Source organism: Phyllopteryx taeniolatus, chromosome 4 (assembly GCF_024500385.1).
Source record: "Phyllopteryx taeniolatus isolate TA_2022b chromosome 4, UOR_Ptae_1.2, whole genome shotgun sequence".
Lineage (NCBI taxonomy): Eukaryota > Metazoa > Chordata > Actinopteri > Syngnathiformes > Syngnathidae > Phyllopteryx > Phyllopteryx taeniolatus.
The window spans coordinates 27,698,097-27,718,881 of record NC_084505.1 but is presented as its reverse complement, the minus strand read 5'-3'; the positions used below and the strand labels follow the sequence as shown (position 1 = coordinate 27,718,881).

General features: G+C 44.8%; 1 protein-coding gene across 11 annotated transcripts in view; it reads right to left on the bottom strand.

The window, feature by feature from the left end:
- The window catches only part of slit2 (slit homolog 2 (Drosophila)), a 93,304-nt gene that overhangs the window by 35,701 nt on the left and 36,818 nt on the right, over nt 1–20,785 (bottom strand). For all 11 annotated transcript variants that reach the window (XM_061771189.1, XM_061771179.1, XM_061771180.1 and 8 more), the window contains exon 5: nt 621–692. In XM_061771189.1, the coding sequence (XP_061627173.1) occupies nt 621–692 (72 nt within the window). The remainder of the gene's footprint in view (nt 1–620; nt 693–20,785) is intronic.

Here is a 20,785-nt window from a genome sequence, read left to right as displayed (position 1 = left end):
AAGTGCGTATGTTTGTTCCAAATGGAAATACAGTTTCTTTTGTCTCCACAGCTTTGTTTTTTGCAGGCGTTATTCCTTCGATATGATGCTTCATTTGTACGCCTCAGCCTTTTCCTCTCTCTCTCTCTCTCTCTCTCTCTCTCTCTCTCTCTCTCTCTCTCTCTCTCTCCCCCTCTTTCTTCATATACACACGGACAGACAATTGCCTGTCTATTTATTATAATTGCAGAACATTTCAACAGAATTATCTGATGTTGAACAATCCACATTCACAAAAACACCGCTGTGCAAATGACTTTACCTGCAAAATCGACAACAATTATCTTTAATCATCAGAACTCTGATTGAGGCAAAACAGAGATAAAACAACTGCGGCAATGCCAGTTAGATACACACACACACACACACACACACACATTTAACGATCAGTCAATACAGCAAGCAGGAGGCACATGACATTTGAGGCGATTAAATATTGATGCACAGGCACATTTGTAAACATGGGGGCGAAATGCGCAAGGCACACACACACACACACACACGCATGCACGCACACACGCACGCAGGCACGCACACGCAAAAGAACATGCAAACATTTTTGCCAAGCGGCGCCAACTTACAGATTCTTTATTTCCACAGCTCCCCTGAAGGCTTTCCTGGGCACCCCTTGAATCTGGTTCTCGCTGAGGTCACTGGTGAGAGCGAAAGGTCAGGCGGGGAGACGGAGAGAGGATGACAAGACGGGCCGGAGGGTTATTAATGCCGAGCCGTCTCGGAGACCCTCGTTTATAGCGCTAGCTCTGGCAAATGCAGCAGGAAAGCTGCAGAGAATACAAAAGACTCCTTCCCAAAAGCAGGGGTGGGGGTGTTAGTAAGTACACCATCTGCATTTGGACACACACATAAATGTTATTTGGCTCTGAAAATCCAACATCAGGTCAACAACAGTAAATGTTCAGACCACCTTTAGGGGGCGCTAGTGACCTCCGATTACCTGCAGGAAGCTTTCCGTGCTGCCTTCAGACCGACTGATGTGCGAATGGGGGCATACGTGTGAACAAGTTTGGTTTTTGGTTTTTTTAAGCCACTTTAACTACACTTGATAAAAAAACATTCCATTTAGTGCAGTCAGTGACACACACGAGAGCAATCTAAGTCAATGCGGTGATAGAGCTGGGTATAATTCTGTCTATGAAATCTCCCTTCTCATCTATTTGAAACACAAAAATGGGACGGGTTAATTGCCGTCTAGTGGAAGAGAATTTAATGCTTCGGCCTGTCGCTATATGTTGCTTTCGTTAGAAGGACAAAGATCCATTGGTTGCATTCAATAAATAATTGAAAGATCAATTACAGCTGGAATTTGCAGTTTAAAAAAAAAAAAAAAAGGTTCAAACTGTCACCTGACTGCAGAATATTATTAAAATGATGTTTTGAAAAAACATCCCTCTCTCGCCCCATCGAATGACTCAAATTTCATTTTAATTATTATTTTAAAACTTGTCAGACCAGGACAGTAATAGCCAATCAGAGAGTGTAGTGACGGGAGGCGGAAAACGAAATCTTGCTAGCATTTTGAAAACCTGCATATTTACTTTAAGTTAAATGAAACAATTTCCTGTGGCACCCCTGATAATCTGTCACAGCACTCGCTGGTCGGGAACCGTAGCGATAGATTGTGCAGACGTACCTCGTGTTGTGGTCAGTGTCTATAAATCCATGCGCACACACAAACAGGCAAAGTGAAACCGTTGCAACTTGATTCAGTAAAGAAGACACAAACACAGTACTGTAGGCGCCAGTGTGTGTGCGCTCTAACACTGACAACAAACGAGGTGGTGATCATATCACGGTAGGCACGGGGATGCAGATGCAAATAAATCCACGTCAGTGACCTCGTGCAGCCGAGAATGGACGCAGCTGCGTGGAGTCGGACGAAAGTGGAGGCAAAAAGGCCCGAGAAGCGCGTCGCCCTGCGTTTATGTCGTCAGCCGTCGGGATAATCCGCGCCACGTTCCAGACAGACTATTTGACCTTTCACCGCTGACCCCCAGCTCTTGACCCCTACGACCTCTGGCGTGCTAATCGGCTAACGGCTAATGCCCAGTGACATTCCTTCCATTCTCGAGTCTGCGATTTTACAATTAGGCAGTCGGGCATCATCCCACTCGTGCACCCGCCGCTCCAGCTGCGTTTTTGAAGCATGAGCACAAACGTCGCGAATATAACGTAGGATTCAGAACGCCTAAGAGCTAATGTGGGTCCGCTTAAAGTCAAACGCGTCAACTGAAAAGTAAAGCCGCCGTTAGACTTCGGGATGTTGATTGACAGATGAGACAAGCACGACAGTAACGTGAGCAAACTTTCTCAGATAACTCCGGCAGATTTGACACGCTTTAAGGAAAGAAACCAACATTCCGTGACGGAAGAATTAGACACAAAACTGCTGCAGTGACATCCGGCGTCAACAACCTTCTTGCGTATTCATAAATGGGCTACCAGTTCTCCTGAAATGACAAAATTCCTCAATAACCTTCATTTGATATGTTATTATTCATGAATAATGATGCTCATCTCTGTTTAGACACTGCTAATGTTCGTGATTTCTCACAATAATTGTCAGTGAAATAGATTTAATTTCTGTAAATCTCTGCAAGTGTTTACATTTTCAAAGGATCACTTCTACCACATTCCAAGGAAATCACAATGTCCCATCACCGGTGAGTTATGTTTGGAACAGGCCCGCGGGCTCCTCATGTGCTTGCGTGGTGGGCAACCATGCAACAACAAATGTGTTTGGGGATTGTGCAGCACTTGAATTGATTTCAAAATCAAATAAATACTCCAAGACACTCGAGACACAGCACCTCATTATGAAGATTTTTGCAAACGTTACGAAATTTCTGACAAAAAAGAAAACACTGGTTGTCACACCCAAACACGAACACTGCCGACGGGCAGGCAGCAAGCCAAAGGAGCCAAAGCATGTGATTGATTGAGTCGGAGTCTGCAGGAATAAAGCCACTTTTAGTCCAGTTAGGAAAAGGACTTCTTCGGGTTTTAAGGGTGGATTTTCCTCCTCAGTTTGCCTTCTTTGAAAACATTTTTGGGGGAATGTCAAAAGCACAACTTTTCCTCTCTCACACTTGGTGGCTTCTTTTTCTTTCACCTCTCTCGCCTCCACATTCTCCTTTTTTTCCACCCCACTCTTCCTCTTTCTCCTAATTTGGCCCGTTTTTTAAGACTTCCCCGAGGTTTAACCCCTAACCTCTGCCCCCCATGTGCCTAAACTGGGAGGTTACCTTCATTAAAAGAGGCTCCAACTGAGGCCAGGGTGTGTGTGTGCGTGTGTTTTTTTGTTTGATCAAACCGGAGGTATGAAAGCCACACAGGAACTATATCACGCTGCCAAGCTAGGAACCCCCTCGGAAAGTGGAAGTGCTCCCCCCAGCGCGCACGTACGCATTGACACACCATATGTTGCTAAAACAGACTTGCACACACTTTCCCCACCGCACACGTCCACGCTGCAGGGGTCAGTTTTCAACATTACAAAACGGATGGCAAAAAGAAAAAAACGTGACGATGATGATCGCAGAAGGAAAAAAAACAGCGCACGTTTCTGTCCTGGACCCTCAGTAAAACACGATAAAAGCGGGAAAGCTGACATTGTTCCAAAACAACAGAAGGAAAGCGAATCAACACCGCAAAGCTCATCAAGTTAATTTGGTGAATTTGTTGACTCGTCTTCAGCAATTCTCTCTCGTCGCCAGCGTGTTTCTGTCGTCAACATCAGCCCCATCCCACCGAGTTTGAATCATTTCAATTTCACCCAAAATGATTGACTCTCATTATCCAGTGGTTAACTCACTCCAAACTAGCAGGACAGTTAAGAATGTTCAAAAATGTTATTTCAAAACATTGTCGTATAGTTAATGATTTATGACGGAGTAGGGCTGTCAAGATCGAATCTTTTTCGACTCGATTATCCTATCGATATTTCTTCGAGTAATCGCCAACCCCCCCTCCCACCCCCAATTTTGTTTGTACAACTAAAAAGCAGGTAAAAGGACGTAAGAAATGCTAACTACCATTCAGCTCACTCATGTTATATGTACATTGCACATCTCACAGTGTTTTCAAATTCACTTACATTTGCTCCTCTGTCGTTTTTGGTCAAGTTTATCAGTGGCCCAACACTGCGTCCGTCTGGAATAAATGTCCGTGTCAAACTGGTTCCGGCAGAACTTTGTTTTTCTTTTCTTTTTTCTTTTTTTTCCCGGCGGAGCTTCGAGGCAGAAATACTGCGTTGACTGATTTTTGGAGTCAACTTAGGCAATTATTAGGTTATTAGCTTTTTTTCCCCCCCAGCCCTACGATGGAGCCAGCTTTGGGAAGAGGGGCACGTCCAAAGCGCGAGGGAACGGATTGTGCTCGGCACGTTCGACTTGAATCGGGACCCGATCAACTACTCGATAGTCTGCGTCAGTGGTGGGAAGTAACAAATTACAAATACTTTGTTATTATACTTTTCAGGTATTTTTCTGTCGACCTTTTACTTTTACTCCTGATATTTGAAAACCGCTATCTTCTGCATGTTCTCCTTACTTTGTCAAACGATGCTTACTTATTGCTTGAGTAATCTTTAGATCTTGATTGATTGTAATAATAAACAATCCTCCTGCAGATTAATGTGATTGTTACTGTATATTGACTTTTTTCCCCCCCTTTGAGTATGTTTTTCTCATCTTTGGTGTGTGTATGCATGCATGCATGCTTGTGTGTGTGTGTGTGTGTCAGAGTCAGGTCTCCCCTGCTTGGAGCTTAGTGCTGCTTTTCTTGTCTTTTGAGTCTTTTGAGCGTGAGAGGGGCTTTTGACGCCCTGTGTGTCTTCGAAGAGACCCGGCGATGAAAGAGCGCCACTCAGTTCTCACACATGCACCCCTCATCATCGCCCCCGCTCCCCCGCTTCCTCTCTCACACTGGACACAACTCGCACGCACGGGCCCTCGTGCTTACTGTTCTGCAGTTTCTGAAACTCTTTTGTCTGCGACCTCACTGTCACGAGCTTCTTCCCATGAGGATTCCCGTGTGTGGCGGAGTGCAGGTGGAAGTTGGCAGAGCAGGAAACTAATCATCTTGTTCAAATCCCTTTGGCAGACCTTAATCCTATTAAGTGTAAGAATGTGTGAATGGGCAAAGAGCAGAGCTGTAAAGAGTAAAAGGAGGAGAAAAGAGGACGGTGACATTGGGATGGAGAGCTTTGGGCACTTGTACACGTCGGGATGGCCTGCAAGACCAACCGGCATTTGTGCGATTGCGTACGCGCGTGCGTGTGTGTCCTTCAGCTAATTCGGAGAGAATCTGCATGAAGCGGACCCCCAAAGATCACACTAGTGTCAGCAATTAGGAGGAGAAGGACTCCCAAAGAAAAGGGAGGAGACAAACTGATAGCACGATATTGTGGAAAGTTGTGCTATAAGCGCGTGCACCATCATAGGGGATCACTCTTAAAAACAACCCAACCCAAAAAAACAGATGCGAAAAAACGTCTTTCTACCGTCAAGCAGTTGTTATGCACAAATGCATGCACACACACCGTTCCCTTCTAAACGAAAATATCGACTTGTTTGTCGAACGACGGATGCGCCCACGTCGTTGTCTGCATCTCTCATTTGCCGTCATGCATCGCATTCATACTTTAAATGCCAGGTGTGACGGTTGCCATGGCTACTGCACCCAGGCTGGACACCTTGTGGGGGTCCTAGTGCCCCCTGCGCCTGGTGACCCGCGCTAATCGTGTGAAAAATGTGTGTGTGTGTTTTCTCGCTGCATTGCGCCATGCTCTTGTACGTCTTTAAGCGTCATCTGGCAACAGACACATTTGTGGTGACTTCATCGGTGTGACAAATAAACCCTGAAATAATAATAATAGAAATATCCTCACATTTAAGATATAAAATAACATCTATTATTCTTTTTTCAACTTATATTTAAATGGATCTTAACTTTACACCCATTTGAAACGATACCTGACTTGAATTAATATTTGATTATAACCATTTGCAGTTTGTTACGATCAAATATGTTGCCTTTATTGTTCTTAACTAACAAGATACCACAGAGTAAAAGCAAAAAAAATAAAATGAAAATGCTGAAGTAGACAAAGGTCCCATGCCACCCCAATCTTGTTTTAACGTACAGTTAACGTACATAACCTAGGTCAAAATGAGTGCGTGACGTGGTTTAAGTTGGACATCAATGCAGCTTGTCGATTGAATGCAAAGGCAATAAACGGCGTAAGGCTTGCAAAACGACCCGATCGGATTTCCGTATGTGTGTGACCGAGATCGTTACCAATTATTCATGTACCCGCCCGCCTGGCGGTTGGTACCCACCCACTCAACTCAGATGAACGCCAACACGGCATTAAGCAAGGGCAAGCCACGCAAATACAGCCTATTAAGTATACACTTGTCGTGTTTTACAAAAATGATGAGCTATCTTTATAATGAAACTGCGGAGGAAATATCACTGTCACCAAAATGTGCGATGAACGTCGTGCAGCGGTTATGTTGGAGTGAATGGAGCGGAGGACGAGGCGGCGAGCAGGCAGAACCTCCAAATATCCTCTCCTCTTCTGATGTTCACCCACGACCCCTTGCAGGTCGCGTTGCCAACAATCCAGCAAACGCTGCTTTACAATGATCGTAAGACACCACATAGAACGAAGCAAACGCAACATTGCTATGAACGCTTGGCCGCCACAAGACGGCATGATATCGCAAAGGACCAATCAGAGGAAAGCTCTTCTCCATATTAAAACTAAGTGTAACAGCGATCCAATCAGAGCAAAGCTTATTTACATATCAAATTTTGATGAGAAATCCAGCAATATCAACTGCCAGGTGTAAAAGAGCGACTTGAACAGCTTGAAAAAGGGCATCCTGGGCATTTACAACTCAGTTTATCTTGCAAACCTGACAGAAAACGATGGCATGTCAACTTGTAATTGTTTTCGAAGTACATGTTAAACTACATCACAAACATCCAGGCAGTGATCAGGAAGGAGACGAGCATCCCTCCAACAACTACTCCTAATTTCCATACATTTGGTCCTGACGGGATTCAAACCTTCAACCTATCTCAGGTCTTGAAAGCCTATTCACTTCAGACTGACTTGGATGCTCGATAATGTGAACAAATCTCATGAAAAACACCCAATATCAAAACAATACAAATTCAGGGCGGTGCGTTATGGGACTTGTTAGCATGTCTGCCGCACAGTTCTGAGGTTCAGGGTTTGAATCTCGGCCCTGGCTTTCCTGTGAGGAGTTTGCATGTTCTCACACTGTAAGTTTGTGTGTGTGTGTGTGTGTCCTCTTTGTTCTCTTCTGGGTTTTCTTCCAAGTACTCTGGCACCCCAAACCGCCGAAACATGGCCGTTAGGTACAGTGACGACGCCACGGGTCACAGGTTCTGCCGCACCTCCCGCCCAAAGTCGGCTGGGATCGGCGCCACCGGCTCACCGTGCTTCCAAATGAGGAGAAGCGACGTAGAAAATGGATGGATGGATGAAAAGTCATTCAAATTATGCATAAATATGAAATACTGACAAAAGATATTAATGGTAATATAAAGTAGTACAATAATTGCCAAAGGTGGAAATCCTGAATTTCTATGACCTCTAATTTCGTGTCTATAATGCGCATTTCCTCCCCCCCAAAAAAATCGTTAAGTGAATAGTGCGCATTATACATAGGTATTGGGGTAAATGGGGTGGTGGTGGGTGGGGGGATCACATTTTATAAATGTATGCTGCCATCTAGTAGTTATGAAATAGCTGTACACTTTCATTCCAAAATGCCAGCGCCACCTGGTGGTTATAAAAAAAGTGTAGCCTACACTTTCATTCCAACATGACGGGTACGTATGACTGCATATATGTACAGTTGTGCTCATAAGTTGAAACAAACATATGAGCACAACTGTGTGTTTTCTCATTTACGAAATAAAAGTAGGGCTGTGAAAAATAGATCTTGTATAGCGTGCGCTGCAGCACGTGGACACTTTCTTTTCAGCGCAGAGACACGTTAGTCAGCGGTCTGAGAGCATGACATCACACCAAATGTTTGCACATATAATTACAGACAAGTGAGGAATACATCTGTCGTTTGCGCACACACGACTAATGGACGGATGCGCAGTAATTACATATTCCCCCGGACACGGCCATGCTACGAACTTCTAATGACGACATTTACTGTACGCACACGTCGGCTTCTGCAGGCACCTGCAGAATCAGCACCACCCGGAAAATGTCCCGTCATCAGTTTTCCAGATGGGGAGCGCTCCAGCATCTTGGCGACCCTCAACAAGGTCAACGCTACAGAGAATGGATGGATGGATGGATGGATGGATGGAGGGAGAGTCTCCATGAAGTTTCTCTTACAATAAAGGAAGTGCGAGCGGTGGAGCTGACGGTCTTAAATAAGTTCGGCTTTATGACACCATAAAGATTTCTATGACATTTTTATTGTGTGGGAAGCATGGGAACTATGCCCTGTGAAAACACTTTTGTGTGTGTGTGTGTGTGTGTGTGTGGAATTCGTCAATAAAAATGAAACAACCACACTTGCAGAGCAGATAACTTGGAGTTTTTGGCTCCCAGAATAGAAAAAGGAGATAGAATAAATACCCCGAGGTTTTTACACACAGCGCTAAGGATGGACATAATAATCACTTCAACAAGTGATCATTAAGAATTCTGGAGTGCTTTCTTTTTGTAAACATCACGCATCCCGATGTTAATGCAGTCAGTGGGCAAATTCTTGATAAAGATCTTTTTTTGAATCACTTTGGATCGTACAGGTGTACCTAATGAAAGGTCCAGTAAATTGACAAGTCCTCACGTGTCAGTCCCTCGCTGTCCTTGGATGCACCCTTCACTTTGGGCCCTACTTTGTCTCATCCTCAAACCTCCCCGGCATGCACCGCCGGCTCGCGGCCTCTTCCCGACGACGTGTAATGAGCCCGACGAGGTTAATGATGGCATTCCACTGCTGCCGTCCGCCTTTATGAGTCAACGGCGCTCAATCTCAAACCTACACACTGACTATGATAGGGTGTGTGTGTGTGTGTGTGTGTGTGTGTGTGAATTTAAAGAACCAGCTCAGCACTAAAAGCCAATGTACTGCGGCCTCCGCCTGGTTGAGTGTCCAAAACACACAAAGGATGTAGACACGGAGCGACGCACCGCAGCTAAAAGAGCCACGGCTGCACGGCCTGCCAGACCACTTGGTGGCCACATGACATCATATCCTTTTCCTGTTTGCCTTTGAGATGCTCTATACTAACTCAAAGAGAGAAATTGTTTGTGACACCGCACAGACACACGGCTGACCATTCGTGTGTTAGTCGAAGTGTGTACGTGTGTTTTTCAGCCGCATCTTTGACCTGATCTGTCACAAACTCCATGACCCAAAAAAATGGAGCTCCCATCATTCCCATCTTACACGGCAGAAAAATACTGAGACAATGCCAGTGTCTAACTGCCTTCAACGTATTGTTGCACTACCTAAAAATATCCATTTTCTTCCTGTGCGATGAGTTTCATCTATCAATCCCAAAGGCAGCAAGCATCCTGCCCCTCACTCACTCGTGTCATCCATCAGTCATCCCCTCATTCTCTTCCGACATCATCCTGCTTCCTGCTCAAGCGCCAGACCAAAAGAATGAAGATGACAGTTGCAGCAGCTCAAATTTGACGACGGTGAGAGTGAATCCAGTCGATGGTGTCCTCATGTTCATCTTGGACCGCTGAATCACATTCAGAGTCTTTATGCTCTTTCGGGCGTGATCTGCAAACAAGCCTTGACGCTTAAAGAGGGATTTCAATCATTTAACCAATACCAAATAAGAAGAATTTCCCTTGAGCGTTCTCAGTGTGATTGACAGCTGAGCTCTGGAAGAGAGCCTTTGTGGTTCAGGGGAATTTGTCAGGAATGAAGGGCAAAGTAGCATCGTAGTGGCATAACCGCAGTGTGTGTGCGTGGAGCCAAAGGTGCGGAGGAACGCGAGACATTGACTCCGTTACATTCACTCAAGTAACATTTTGGATCAATTGGACTGGTCGGAGTAGTTTTAACAAGGCATACTTTTGACTTTTACTCGAGTATTTATGTTAAGAAGAAACTGTACTTTGACTCTGTTCCAATAATCTACATGCCGCTCGCTACTTTCATGCAACAATAATTGCTTGAGTGATCGATTTTGAGACTTTTGTTTTAGACAACACAGGAAAGTCACATGTCCGCACACAAAGTCTTCGATTGGGCTTTGCGGGCCAATCAAAGTGAGTCGTGACAGCCGCGCGCGACTCGTGTTTATGTTAAAGACTAAAAAAAACAACAGCTTTAACGTGCAGCGTAGCTTTATCACTGCCCAAACTTTGAAATTTCAGCCCACTTCTAACTTGAGAAAACACCTTGCACTAAGTTGCACATGTTTTGGCTGTCATATGGCAGCATTAGCACTATTTTATGGTCCCAAGTAACTGTAAAACATGTTCTCTCTCTCTCTCTCTCACACACACGCACACAGACACACACACTTAATATGTCTGGTCAGCAAACAGCTTGTTCATTCAGTCATTTTAGTGGATAATGCAAATTATGTTTCTGTAAGACCTTGTGCACGTGTTTTTTTTTTTACTTCAAAATTGAAATTGTGGCAGGTGTGTGTGGACTCCCATTGAACATGAGTTTGAATGTGATCCGCTACTTCTGAACACAGCCACATGCCAGTTATAAGATGGAGTGCATCCTTGGTTGCAGATTTATTTTATTTAAGCTTCAGTTAAAGACCAGTTAAAACAGAACATCTCTTTTGCAATGGTGACCTGGCCAAGAAGGCAGAAAGTTAAAAGTCAAGTCCGAGTCAATCACATTTAAGTTTATTTCAGTTGTTTATTTTTACCTCCCCTCTCAAAAAGATACAAAAATAAATCAGCTGAGTAGTACAAATTCTATGTGACATTAATGGTGGAAAAAGTTTTAAAACGATTTATCTTGGTCAAAATTCTTTTGCAACATAAAAACCTGTCATTTGAAGAGGGGTGTGTATACTTTTTATATCCAGTGCAGCCTTGTTCCTGTTTTTGCAATCTGCCTGGTGAGCCTACAGTATTGTGCTGTTTCAAAAGTGGAAGCAATACAGTACAACATGCGTTTGCATGTTGTCCCCGTGCCTGCGTGGCTTTTCTCCGGGCACTCCGCTTTCCTCCCACATCCCAAAAACACGCGTGCTAGGTTCATTGACAACTCTAAATTGCCCGTAGGTGTGAATGTGTGCGCCAATGGTTGTTTGTTTCTGTGTGCCCTGCGATTGGCTGGAGACCGGTTCAGGGTGTATCCAGCCCGCGACCCGCGTGAGGAGAAGCAGAACGGAAGATGAATGAACGAATGAATGTTTTAGATTAAGTGAGATATTTCAGAAAGATCTGAATTTGCACATTCAGATTTTATTTATTTTAAAAATAATAATAATCAGAAGTTACTCTACTTACTGAGTACTTGAGTAGTTTTGTACTCAAGTCATTATTTGGAGGACTACCTTTTACTGAGTCATATTGTTCTGACTTACTCTTATTCCACCCACCTCTGCGTGTGCATGTGTGTGTGAGAAACCTGTCATGTTTTGTACATACTTATAAATAAACCTTAAAAACTGGTAAATAATCACACAAGGGTAAAAACACACACACACACGCACACACCCGCGCGCGCGTCATGAGGCGTCATGATTCAAACTGTCTATTTGCAGCACTTGGAGTTCACATTTTCCAACCACAGAAGCGCTTACTTACAATAGTTCAACATTTGCCCTGAGAAAAATGTCAACTCATTTTCAAACATGCAGCGAAATGACACAATAAGCATAGGAAGGTGTTTACTGTACATCCACGCATAAAGGTGCACTCTGCACTAATGTAGCCCCAAAAGGACAATTGTGGCACTTCATGGTAAATGTACCTTTTCAGGGCCAAAAAGTACATGTAAAGTAGTATATTCCCCAAAAGTTAAGTCTCAAAATGTCTACTTGTACTTTTCCAAGTATGTAGCTGCACTTTTTTTTTTTTTGTCATTTTACTGAAGTGGATTTTCACTTTGCACCATCAGTTATTAATCTTTGACATGTTTTTATTTCACAGGTAGAATTTCCTTATTGCACTTTACAGTCATCCCACACTATATTGCAGTTCACTTTTTTTGCAGGTTCAGTGCGGCGCATATATATATCTTTTAAATCAGACTTAAATCACAGATCATTTGCTATATTGCCGTGATTATTTTCCCAGACTGCAGCACGCCTGCGACCCGAGTGAGGAGAAGCGGTACAGAAGACGGATGGATATTTTCCCACACGGACTGTTACTGCAGACCCACGTCGCAATAAGTGCGAGCAGGAGTAAAGCGTGTAAAAAGGCAGACAATGTCCAAAGTTTGGGATCATTTAACAAAAGAAGCTAAAGTACACTTGTGTGAAGTTACACAACTGCGCGTCTACAGTGAAGTAAATATCGTTAGCTAATTGAATATAGCCTACCACCGCTAGTGAGAAGGAACTGTAATCCATAACAGGTGGTTAGGCTAGAGGGAGGATGGCAACAGCCACTGGTGCTCTTTCAATTGCTTTATTGAACAAACGGGAACAACACGAACACATTCTTAGCTAACCTGCCGATGGCCTCACCTGACGCCGTCACTCTACGCTAAAACCCGTTAAGAGCCGGCCAACTGCACATCCTTGTTCGCTCACTTCCGCATCACTCAACTGGCCAGGCCCGCCTTTTAAAGGCAAGCAAACATTCAACGTCACAGACACGACGTGGACCCCTTGAAGTGTACTTTTGTGAACTTTTATCGGAGAAAGATTTATGGCAACTATTTGGTACATTGGCTTGGAATCTGGAATACGGTACTTGAGCAACACTGGCTAATGGGTTTTACATTAGTGATCGATCTGAGCCTCGAAGACAGCGGTTCTCCACTGGGACTCGCATTTTCCTATTGTTGCAAAGTCGCAACCCACTTTGGTAGAAGTTAAGAACTTTGAAGATTTTTTGTTTTTGTTTCAAAAAGCCTCTAAAAACAAGTATATTCTATTTTTAAATGCCATTTGAAATGATTTCGTTGTCGTGCCCAAGGCATAATCCTTGCCATGACGTCCGCCAGCCAGAGGCTGAGCTGCACTGTATTTGTTTACAGAGTAAACGAGTGGCTATGGGCAAGAAAGTCTAATTTCTTGTCACTTTCCTACGATGTTCCAACTGTGTGGAACTTAGTACGCCTTTGTACTGTATCCCCACAAATCTAAATAGGAATTTATGGAATTTCTTTCCCGAGCTTTCGGCGCCCCTCCCAAAATGGGTCCGTGATCCACTTTTGGGTCCCGACCCACCAGTTGGAGACTCACCGCTCAAGGAAGTCTCTGAACAGGATTTGATTTTTATCTACTGAGAGTACTTGCTTGATGCTCGATGTTGTTTTTCAACATGTGAAATGCGTCCAACCATCCGTTTGGTCCTCATTCGGGTCGGGGCCTCGCTGGCTTCGGGCGAGAGGCGAAGTACGCCGTGGGCTGCTTGTCACCGGTAGGGAACATTTGGAATGTATTTCTTTGAAATGCGGAGTGTATTTGCAGGAATGAAAGTGAGGAGTGGGTTTTTGGCCCGTTTATTCCAAGCATGTGTTCCCATCAGTCTGCTTGCAAAGATGATGACGCCGATAAAAACATCGTCCACCTTTGAGGTGTCGTGTCCCTTTCGCAGGCTGCATCTCTGCATGCAAATGTCCAGTTGCTAGGTGGAGACACATTTGCAGACCTAACGAGAGGCGGTCGTTGAGGTTTCAGCACCGGAGCAGAAGGAGCTCACGTCGGGACGCCGCGTCACGCTTTCTTCCCCGGAGGACGCTCGCTTGAAAATTAGCCACTCGTCAGTCGTCCGCTCGGGAGAGTTTAGCCGAACGAGCTGATTAGCCTACGAGAGTTTACGGGCGTCGGGTCGACACCGGCCGTTGGAGCGGACACGGGCGGACGAGGGGGCGGGGCCACGGAGGCGGCCAAAAACGTGGAGCGTTTGTGGCCATTGGAAAGAAATGGCTGAAAGGAAAGCATCGAGTTTGTGCTGCCTTTTATCACGACTCCACCTCTTTGTCTTTCTCTCGCTCCAAACGTATTCAAGATGTCTGCACAGAGCCCCGAGCCACCTCTGTTTGCCAGCTCCTGGCAATCGCAGACGAGCTGAAATATTCCTCTTCAAATAGTTTCTCTCCGTCAATGTTGTCTTTCTTTCTTTCAGCGCCGCAAGAGGCTCGGGTCGCGCGCACTTGTCACCCCGGAGCAGCTGTCCCGCACCATCTGTCCGCAGGCCCGTGCCGCAGCCCTGTGGCACTCCGAGGTGGAGCTTCCTGGCACAGGCCCACGCCTCAGAACAATTTGTGTTCATTGGGCTGTGTCAAAACAAATACAACATGTGGAGATTACGGGAGGGAGACAACGAGCGAGGGGCGAAGAGGCGACCCAAAAAAAAAAAAAAAAAAAGTTGAGGCGTGAGCTGGACGTGCTTGCTTGTTGAGGCTTTTTGTATGTTTGCATGACATTTTAGCACGATGAGCTGAGCAGAACTACCGCGTGTGTGCGTCTAAGTGCGTTTGCCTGCGTGTTGCATTCCTGCGAGCGGCAGGTTGGAAAGACGGTCCGCGAAGGCAAACCGTCTCCTGGGCTCCGGCCAGACGACACACACGGCGACACACACGCACACAGACTTTACATTTAACAATTCGGTTCTGGTTTTGTTTTTCCAACCAATCTTTGATGCCAACTTCTTCTGCCAACACACCAGGACAATGTAAGGTGATCCAATAGACGAGCTCTTTGTGTTGTTTCCATTATTTCGCTCCACCGGCAGAGTAAATATTCAAATCCTCAAAAGTTACTATTTGGACTCACCCGTTGAATCGGATGTAATTTGCTACGAGTTTCCCGATTGTAAGCCGTTGCGTCCACGTGACATCAGTGCCTTTTTTTCTTACTTGTTGTAAGTTTACCTCACATTTGGAGAGCCCAGGAAAAGAAAAGCAGGCTGGAATTCAAGCTAAAATCAATCATGTCACGCCACTCATCAAAGCCTCCTGAATCTTCAATAAATGGTCAAGTCTTCAATATTTTCTCTCTGCTCTCTGGTACCCTTGATGATGATTTATTATTCCTTCCAGTTATTTCTAAAAGACCAATTCAAACATGAATTATTGCAGATGTCATCATCGTTAAGTTCTCAATGCTGACAAAAAGCCTATTGTGTGTTCTCACGCTGTTGTTTGGTGTTGTTGGCCATCTTAAGTTTTTCTTAGTTTTGGGTGAGGGCCCAAAATAGATGGCGAGTGAACTTTGATGGGCATACGGATTGCCAGAGCAAAACACTGTAAACTAATTTAGTGATTGTCAAGCAGGCACACAGTTTGTGGCAAATTATTTGGTGTGATGAATTCATGTAGGCTGCGGTCTTGAGCATTCATTTAGGTCCAATGTATCTTGATGTTATGGCAATATATATATATATATATATATATATATATATATATATATATATATATATATATATATATATAAAACAGTTTTGTGCTGTTGTTGTTGTTGTTTTAACAAAACAAGGCCGATCGAGCATTTCCGCAGGACAAGCGGAAACATTCGAGGCGGGCGGCCGCACAGCTCAGCGACGCCGCTCTCCCGTTGACCGGGCACGGCATTCGACGAGCTGTTTAGTGTGAAACGCGAGCCACCTGCGTACGGGCTCTTCCAAATATAGCTAATATGCGCCAGTCACAGCCTGACGAGTGACTTTTGACAGGCTACATTCCAGCGCTAGTTAAGCTCACAGGCTGCTTTTTGAGAGCTGTTAGCGAAATTAGATTAGCAGTGTCCACGAGTGAGTGGCTAATGCATTGAACAGCTGTGAAGCACATACACAAGCATTGGAGCGCGCACGCACGCACGCACGCATTTAAAGTGATTAACATGATACCTCAGTGCGAGGTCTGATGCCTCTGAGAACGAGGGGATGTGTTTGTGCAAGCACGGAGTCTATACCGTCTTATATATTCCGTGTGCGTGCGTGTAATGGATAACGTGGACTGATGTAATGAAGCTGTAATAAGTCTGAAGCTTAATCCTGCTGAAGACAGACACTGACCTCTCTCTCTCTCTCTCTCGCACACACTTTGGGTTACACTTCCTTCCTCGGTTCTGCCCGTTTCCCTCGGGTGTTCGCGCTTGTTCCTCCATTTTTATTTTCCTGATCTCGCCACAGATATTTCCCCGATAGTTCCTTCCTGTTCAAATTCTACCAGTCATTCCTGTCCTTCAGTTTTGCACTTCCCCCTTTCCCCCTCTCCTCATTTCCTTAACACAATGTAATGACTTTGCTTTCTTTGTCTTGATGTCCTTTCCTGTTTCTTCTTCCTGCATTCTTCTCCACTTCCTGTCACTGGCGACTTTATTGCCTCCTTGCTCCTTCCTTCTTTTCCTCTTTCCTAACCCCTCCATTGTCAGCTTTCTACCCCAACCCCTCCCTCAGTAGGCTGGTGAGTACCAAGGAGGGCGAGCACGCTTCCTTCAATGTTGTTTTGGTAGGTGAGGAATTTATTTTTTGACACCGAGGCTCACACTTATTTGGAAGGGAAACCAAAGTACAGAGATTCAAATAGAATGCATTTCCCCTGAGGTCAAAATGTCACCCGGTGGCGGTTGCTAGTTCGTAAGCATTTGCACTTTGGAGCCGTGCCGTCACGGTTCCAAAATTGAAAGTAGCTGATGAGGGATGCGATGTAACTCTCCTTCTGTTAAAGTGCCCACGAGTTGCAATCGACATCAGGGATATTCAACTTTTGAGGTTACACCGCAGTTAATATTGATTTATTTCTCAATGAAATTTCACAGAAAGATACACAAATGGACAACATTAGCATGCCGGGACTTGTCGGTTCTTAGGTAAAGCAGTATCCTCCGTCACCCCGTTCTCCCAACATATATTTGGTGAACAAACAGCAGTTTTCCCAACATATCAAAGCGACAGCTATTCAGCCACTTTGAATTCTACACTGAGACGATGGCGAAACATTTGGCATGTAAGCGAGACCCTAAGTTTGCCCATGTGGAGAATTGCCTTGATGCAACACCAGTCTATTCTGAACGCACTACATCATAACCACTGGAGACAAAGTGATCCTTAAAATGTGCTTTAGTAAACGCAACATTAACAGAGGAAAATTCATTTCCCTTTTCGTGCCACGGGCAATCTGCAGGGTATCAGGTGATCGTGCACTTTGTGAACATGCGGTCTACGTGTCACCCTCTTGAAATACAAAATTTCAGACTCTGTGGTCTTGGTCATCTGTTATTTGGCTGTCCGTGAGAATGAAGTTAAAAGTGAAGAAAACCACAAAATTGCGTAAATGTTTCTCCAAGGAGAAAATTGTCAATTTACATCCTTTTCCTTATAAGCAAGTTGCTTGGTAACTTTGCTTTATTTTCATGTTGTGCGGTCGACGTCCCCACAAAACAACCTCATGAGTCCTATTTGAAAGTGACATACATATTTCCAGGAAAAAAAGAAAGAAAAAAATAAAAACTGCTGCGGAAGTGATACGCTTAATGTTTCCAGCAGCAGGAATGGCGGTTTGCTTGGAGTACGCACTCTAACCACCGCGGCTGGCAACAGACAAAATTGTGCGACCTGCCAGTTTGCCAGGTCGCAACGTGGTAAAAACACGTCTGAGCGTCTGGGAGGAGATCCGGCTGACTGCGTTTGTGTTCCCGGAGGCCCGGACGGCACTTGAGGGGACGCGACGCAAAGGTGCCGCCGTACCGCCTTCCGGACAGCTTGATTGACAGCCCGCACCAGGAAGTGCAGCGCGGGCGTGACCATTAGTAGCAAACGTGTACAACTCTCACTAAAGTGCTCGTGTGAACTGATGTGTGTCGGTGGAGAAGCTTGTGTTGGTTCTTTGTCCCACGGGGTCTTTGGAGGCCACGCTGGAGGCGCCCGACTAAAAAGGGAACATTCCAAGTCGTGGCCTGCAGCATTTGAGGGGCTCCCGCTGAGCAATTGTCACTTCTCACGCAGGTTAACAAGACGCGACACCGGCGTCCCAACCCTAGTCATCACTTTGCTCTTACACGTCAGCCGCCCCAGACCGTCGGCTACCCCGCATCCATGTGGATACAGGCCGCTTCGCTCGTTACACGGTACAAGGTGCGGTTTGCACTTTTCGGGGAAAAAAATAAACTAAACACTTTTTGCTACTGGTTAAAAACACAAACATGACATTCGAAGGATCTTTTGTAAAATCACCCATCTAATGCCTCCAATTTAATGTAAATTAATATTTTACAACTGGGCACGGCGCGACAAGAATAGCCAATCAGAAAGTGTTGTGACAGGAGACGTGGCCAAATAGCCTGTCAGCCTTTTGCTCGCGTGCACCTCGTGCTCACGGGGACGCACCGCAGCCTCTCTCCGGGATTATTTAACTCGGGGGGTGGGGGGGCAACGAAAGTTAAAAAAGAAGGAACTGGACAGCTGTCTAAGATAAATACCGGTGGTGTGTGTCCTGAACGCGGACGGCCGCGTGGCTGAGCTTGGAAAACTACCACCGCCAATGTCACCGTTCTCACCGAGTCGTCAGGTAAGTTGATCACCTCTCTGATATTTCCCCAAAAAAATTACAACATCAAACCAGCTGTGTTGTGTGCGTCTTTTTTTTTTATGTTCCCAGGAGCCATCTGCCTTCAGATTAAGTGTGAACTTTATCACTAGACCTCTCTTTTGCGTGCTTGCTGAAATTTGCTGCATTGTCTCCATAATCATCACTTTTTATTTTAAACAAGCATCATTATTCGGTTTTGGAAAAATAAAATGTATATTTTAAGAGTGTAATACATCAAATAAAGACCCCTCCACGTATAACAGATGCCTGGTGCTCGCTCCAGTTGAGTTAAAAAAAAAAAAAAAAAAAAAAAACGATTTGAATTTTTGGGGTTAATATCCCTTTTATTTCTACGTATAATAATAATAACAAGATCAGAGTAAAGAAGTAGGACGGGTCTCTCATCTCCAGTGATGATTTTATTCCCCTCACGTGCTCCTTTTTCTTGAAATGGCCGTCTCGGCCTCACATTGCGCCTCTGCCGCGCGCAACCGCCGATAGCTCGAGCTCATCATTTCAAAAGGTTTTCACTTGGAGCCTCCACGCAGGAGACAGCACAAAGAGGCTGCCCTGGGGCGCACACACACAAAATGGGGAACGTGCACGCCAGCGTAGCCTCGCACACATGTAGACGAACTTGACAGATTATTGAGCAAAGTGGTTTTGGGGGGAAAACAAACATACCTTCTTTTTACTCAGGTAAATATACACACACTAAGTGGCATCTCTCTGTAATTGCGTGCACACACACACAAACACACACACACACATACATACATAAACAGCAGGGAAGGGGAAACCCCAAAGTTTGTTTGTTTGCTCCATACAAATAAGATTTTTTTTGAAATGACCTTTTTCTTCCTCTCCCACCCTTTCTCTCCTTCTCATTGACTTCTCTTTTCGTCTGTCTGCCATATTGTCAACAGTCCCTGTTGCTCTTTCGCTAAAAGCTCCGAGTTACCCTCAGGGCTCAACTTATTATATTACAGCACCCTTCGAGTCTCTCTGAGCCCCATAAACATACAAACCCAAACAGACAGTACACTGCATGACACAAATGGAAGAATCAACTACAATAGCGGCTCAAAGTGAGCAAAGAGCCAGAGGATGTGAAAAGAAGGAGCCTCTTAAAGAAGCTCTTTTCTTTGTGCTTGTTTGTGTGTCTCTCCCGGACACACGTACGTATGCATTCAGTTACAGTAAGTAACACACAGCCAGGACAAAGTTGCAGTTATTTTTGTGAAATGGCCGCAAATGACAAGAAAGGAGCAAAAGGCTGAAAGAAGTCATGTCAAGAGATGCAAAATATTGAGTCACAGTGGAATATGAATATGTTTTGTCTTTTTTTTTAAATATTTTTTTTAATTCAATATAGTATCACGGGGAGGGAAGTCTGGGCGTCCCTGCTAAAGCTACTGCCCCAGCGACCCGACCTCGGACAAGCGGTACAAAATGGATGGACAATATCTAACACAACTTGTTAGTCTATTGACACTTTCCAGTTAAAAATAAAATGTCGCTATTATGTGTGAACAATTTGACACATACTTTAACTTTACATAGACACACTCAAGGACATGCACGGATTAAAAAAAAAAAAAAAAAAAACAGTCGTGGGTATATTAACTTCCTTGATTAGATGAATAAAAGGCAATGTGCAAAAATGAATAACGATATTAGGGAGTAGCCTCGTTAAGACACAAACTGCAGGGAGATTGAACTGCTTCCTTCCTTCCTTCCTTCCGAAAAAGACGTTTGCCAGCACTGCAGCATATTGCATTGGATGTGTGCATGACAGGCTACATTTGTGTCTGTGTGTGTGTGTGTGTGTGAATCACATAACAGCAAACTGCATCACAGCTTAATCACGGGAAATACCCACGGCACGTTTCAACTACTTGTGCATCCATGTTTGTGTGTTTGTGTGCGTGTGTATGTGCATGCATAAGCGTGGCGGGGCGTTGGGCGCCGCTCCACCGATGAGAGAATGAAGTCATTTTTCAATGTGGGGTTAAGCG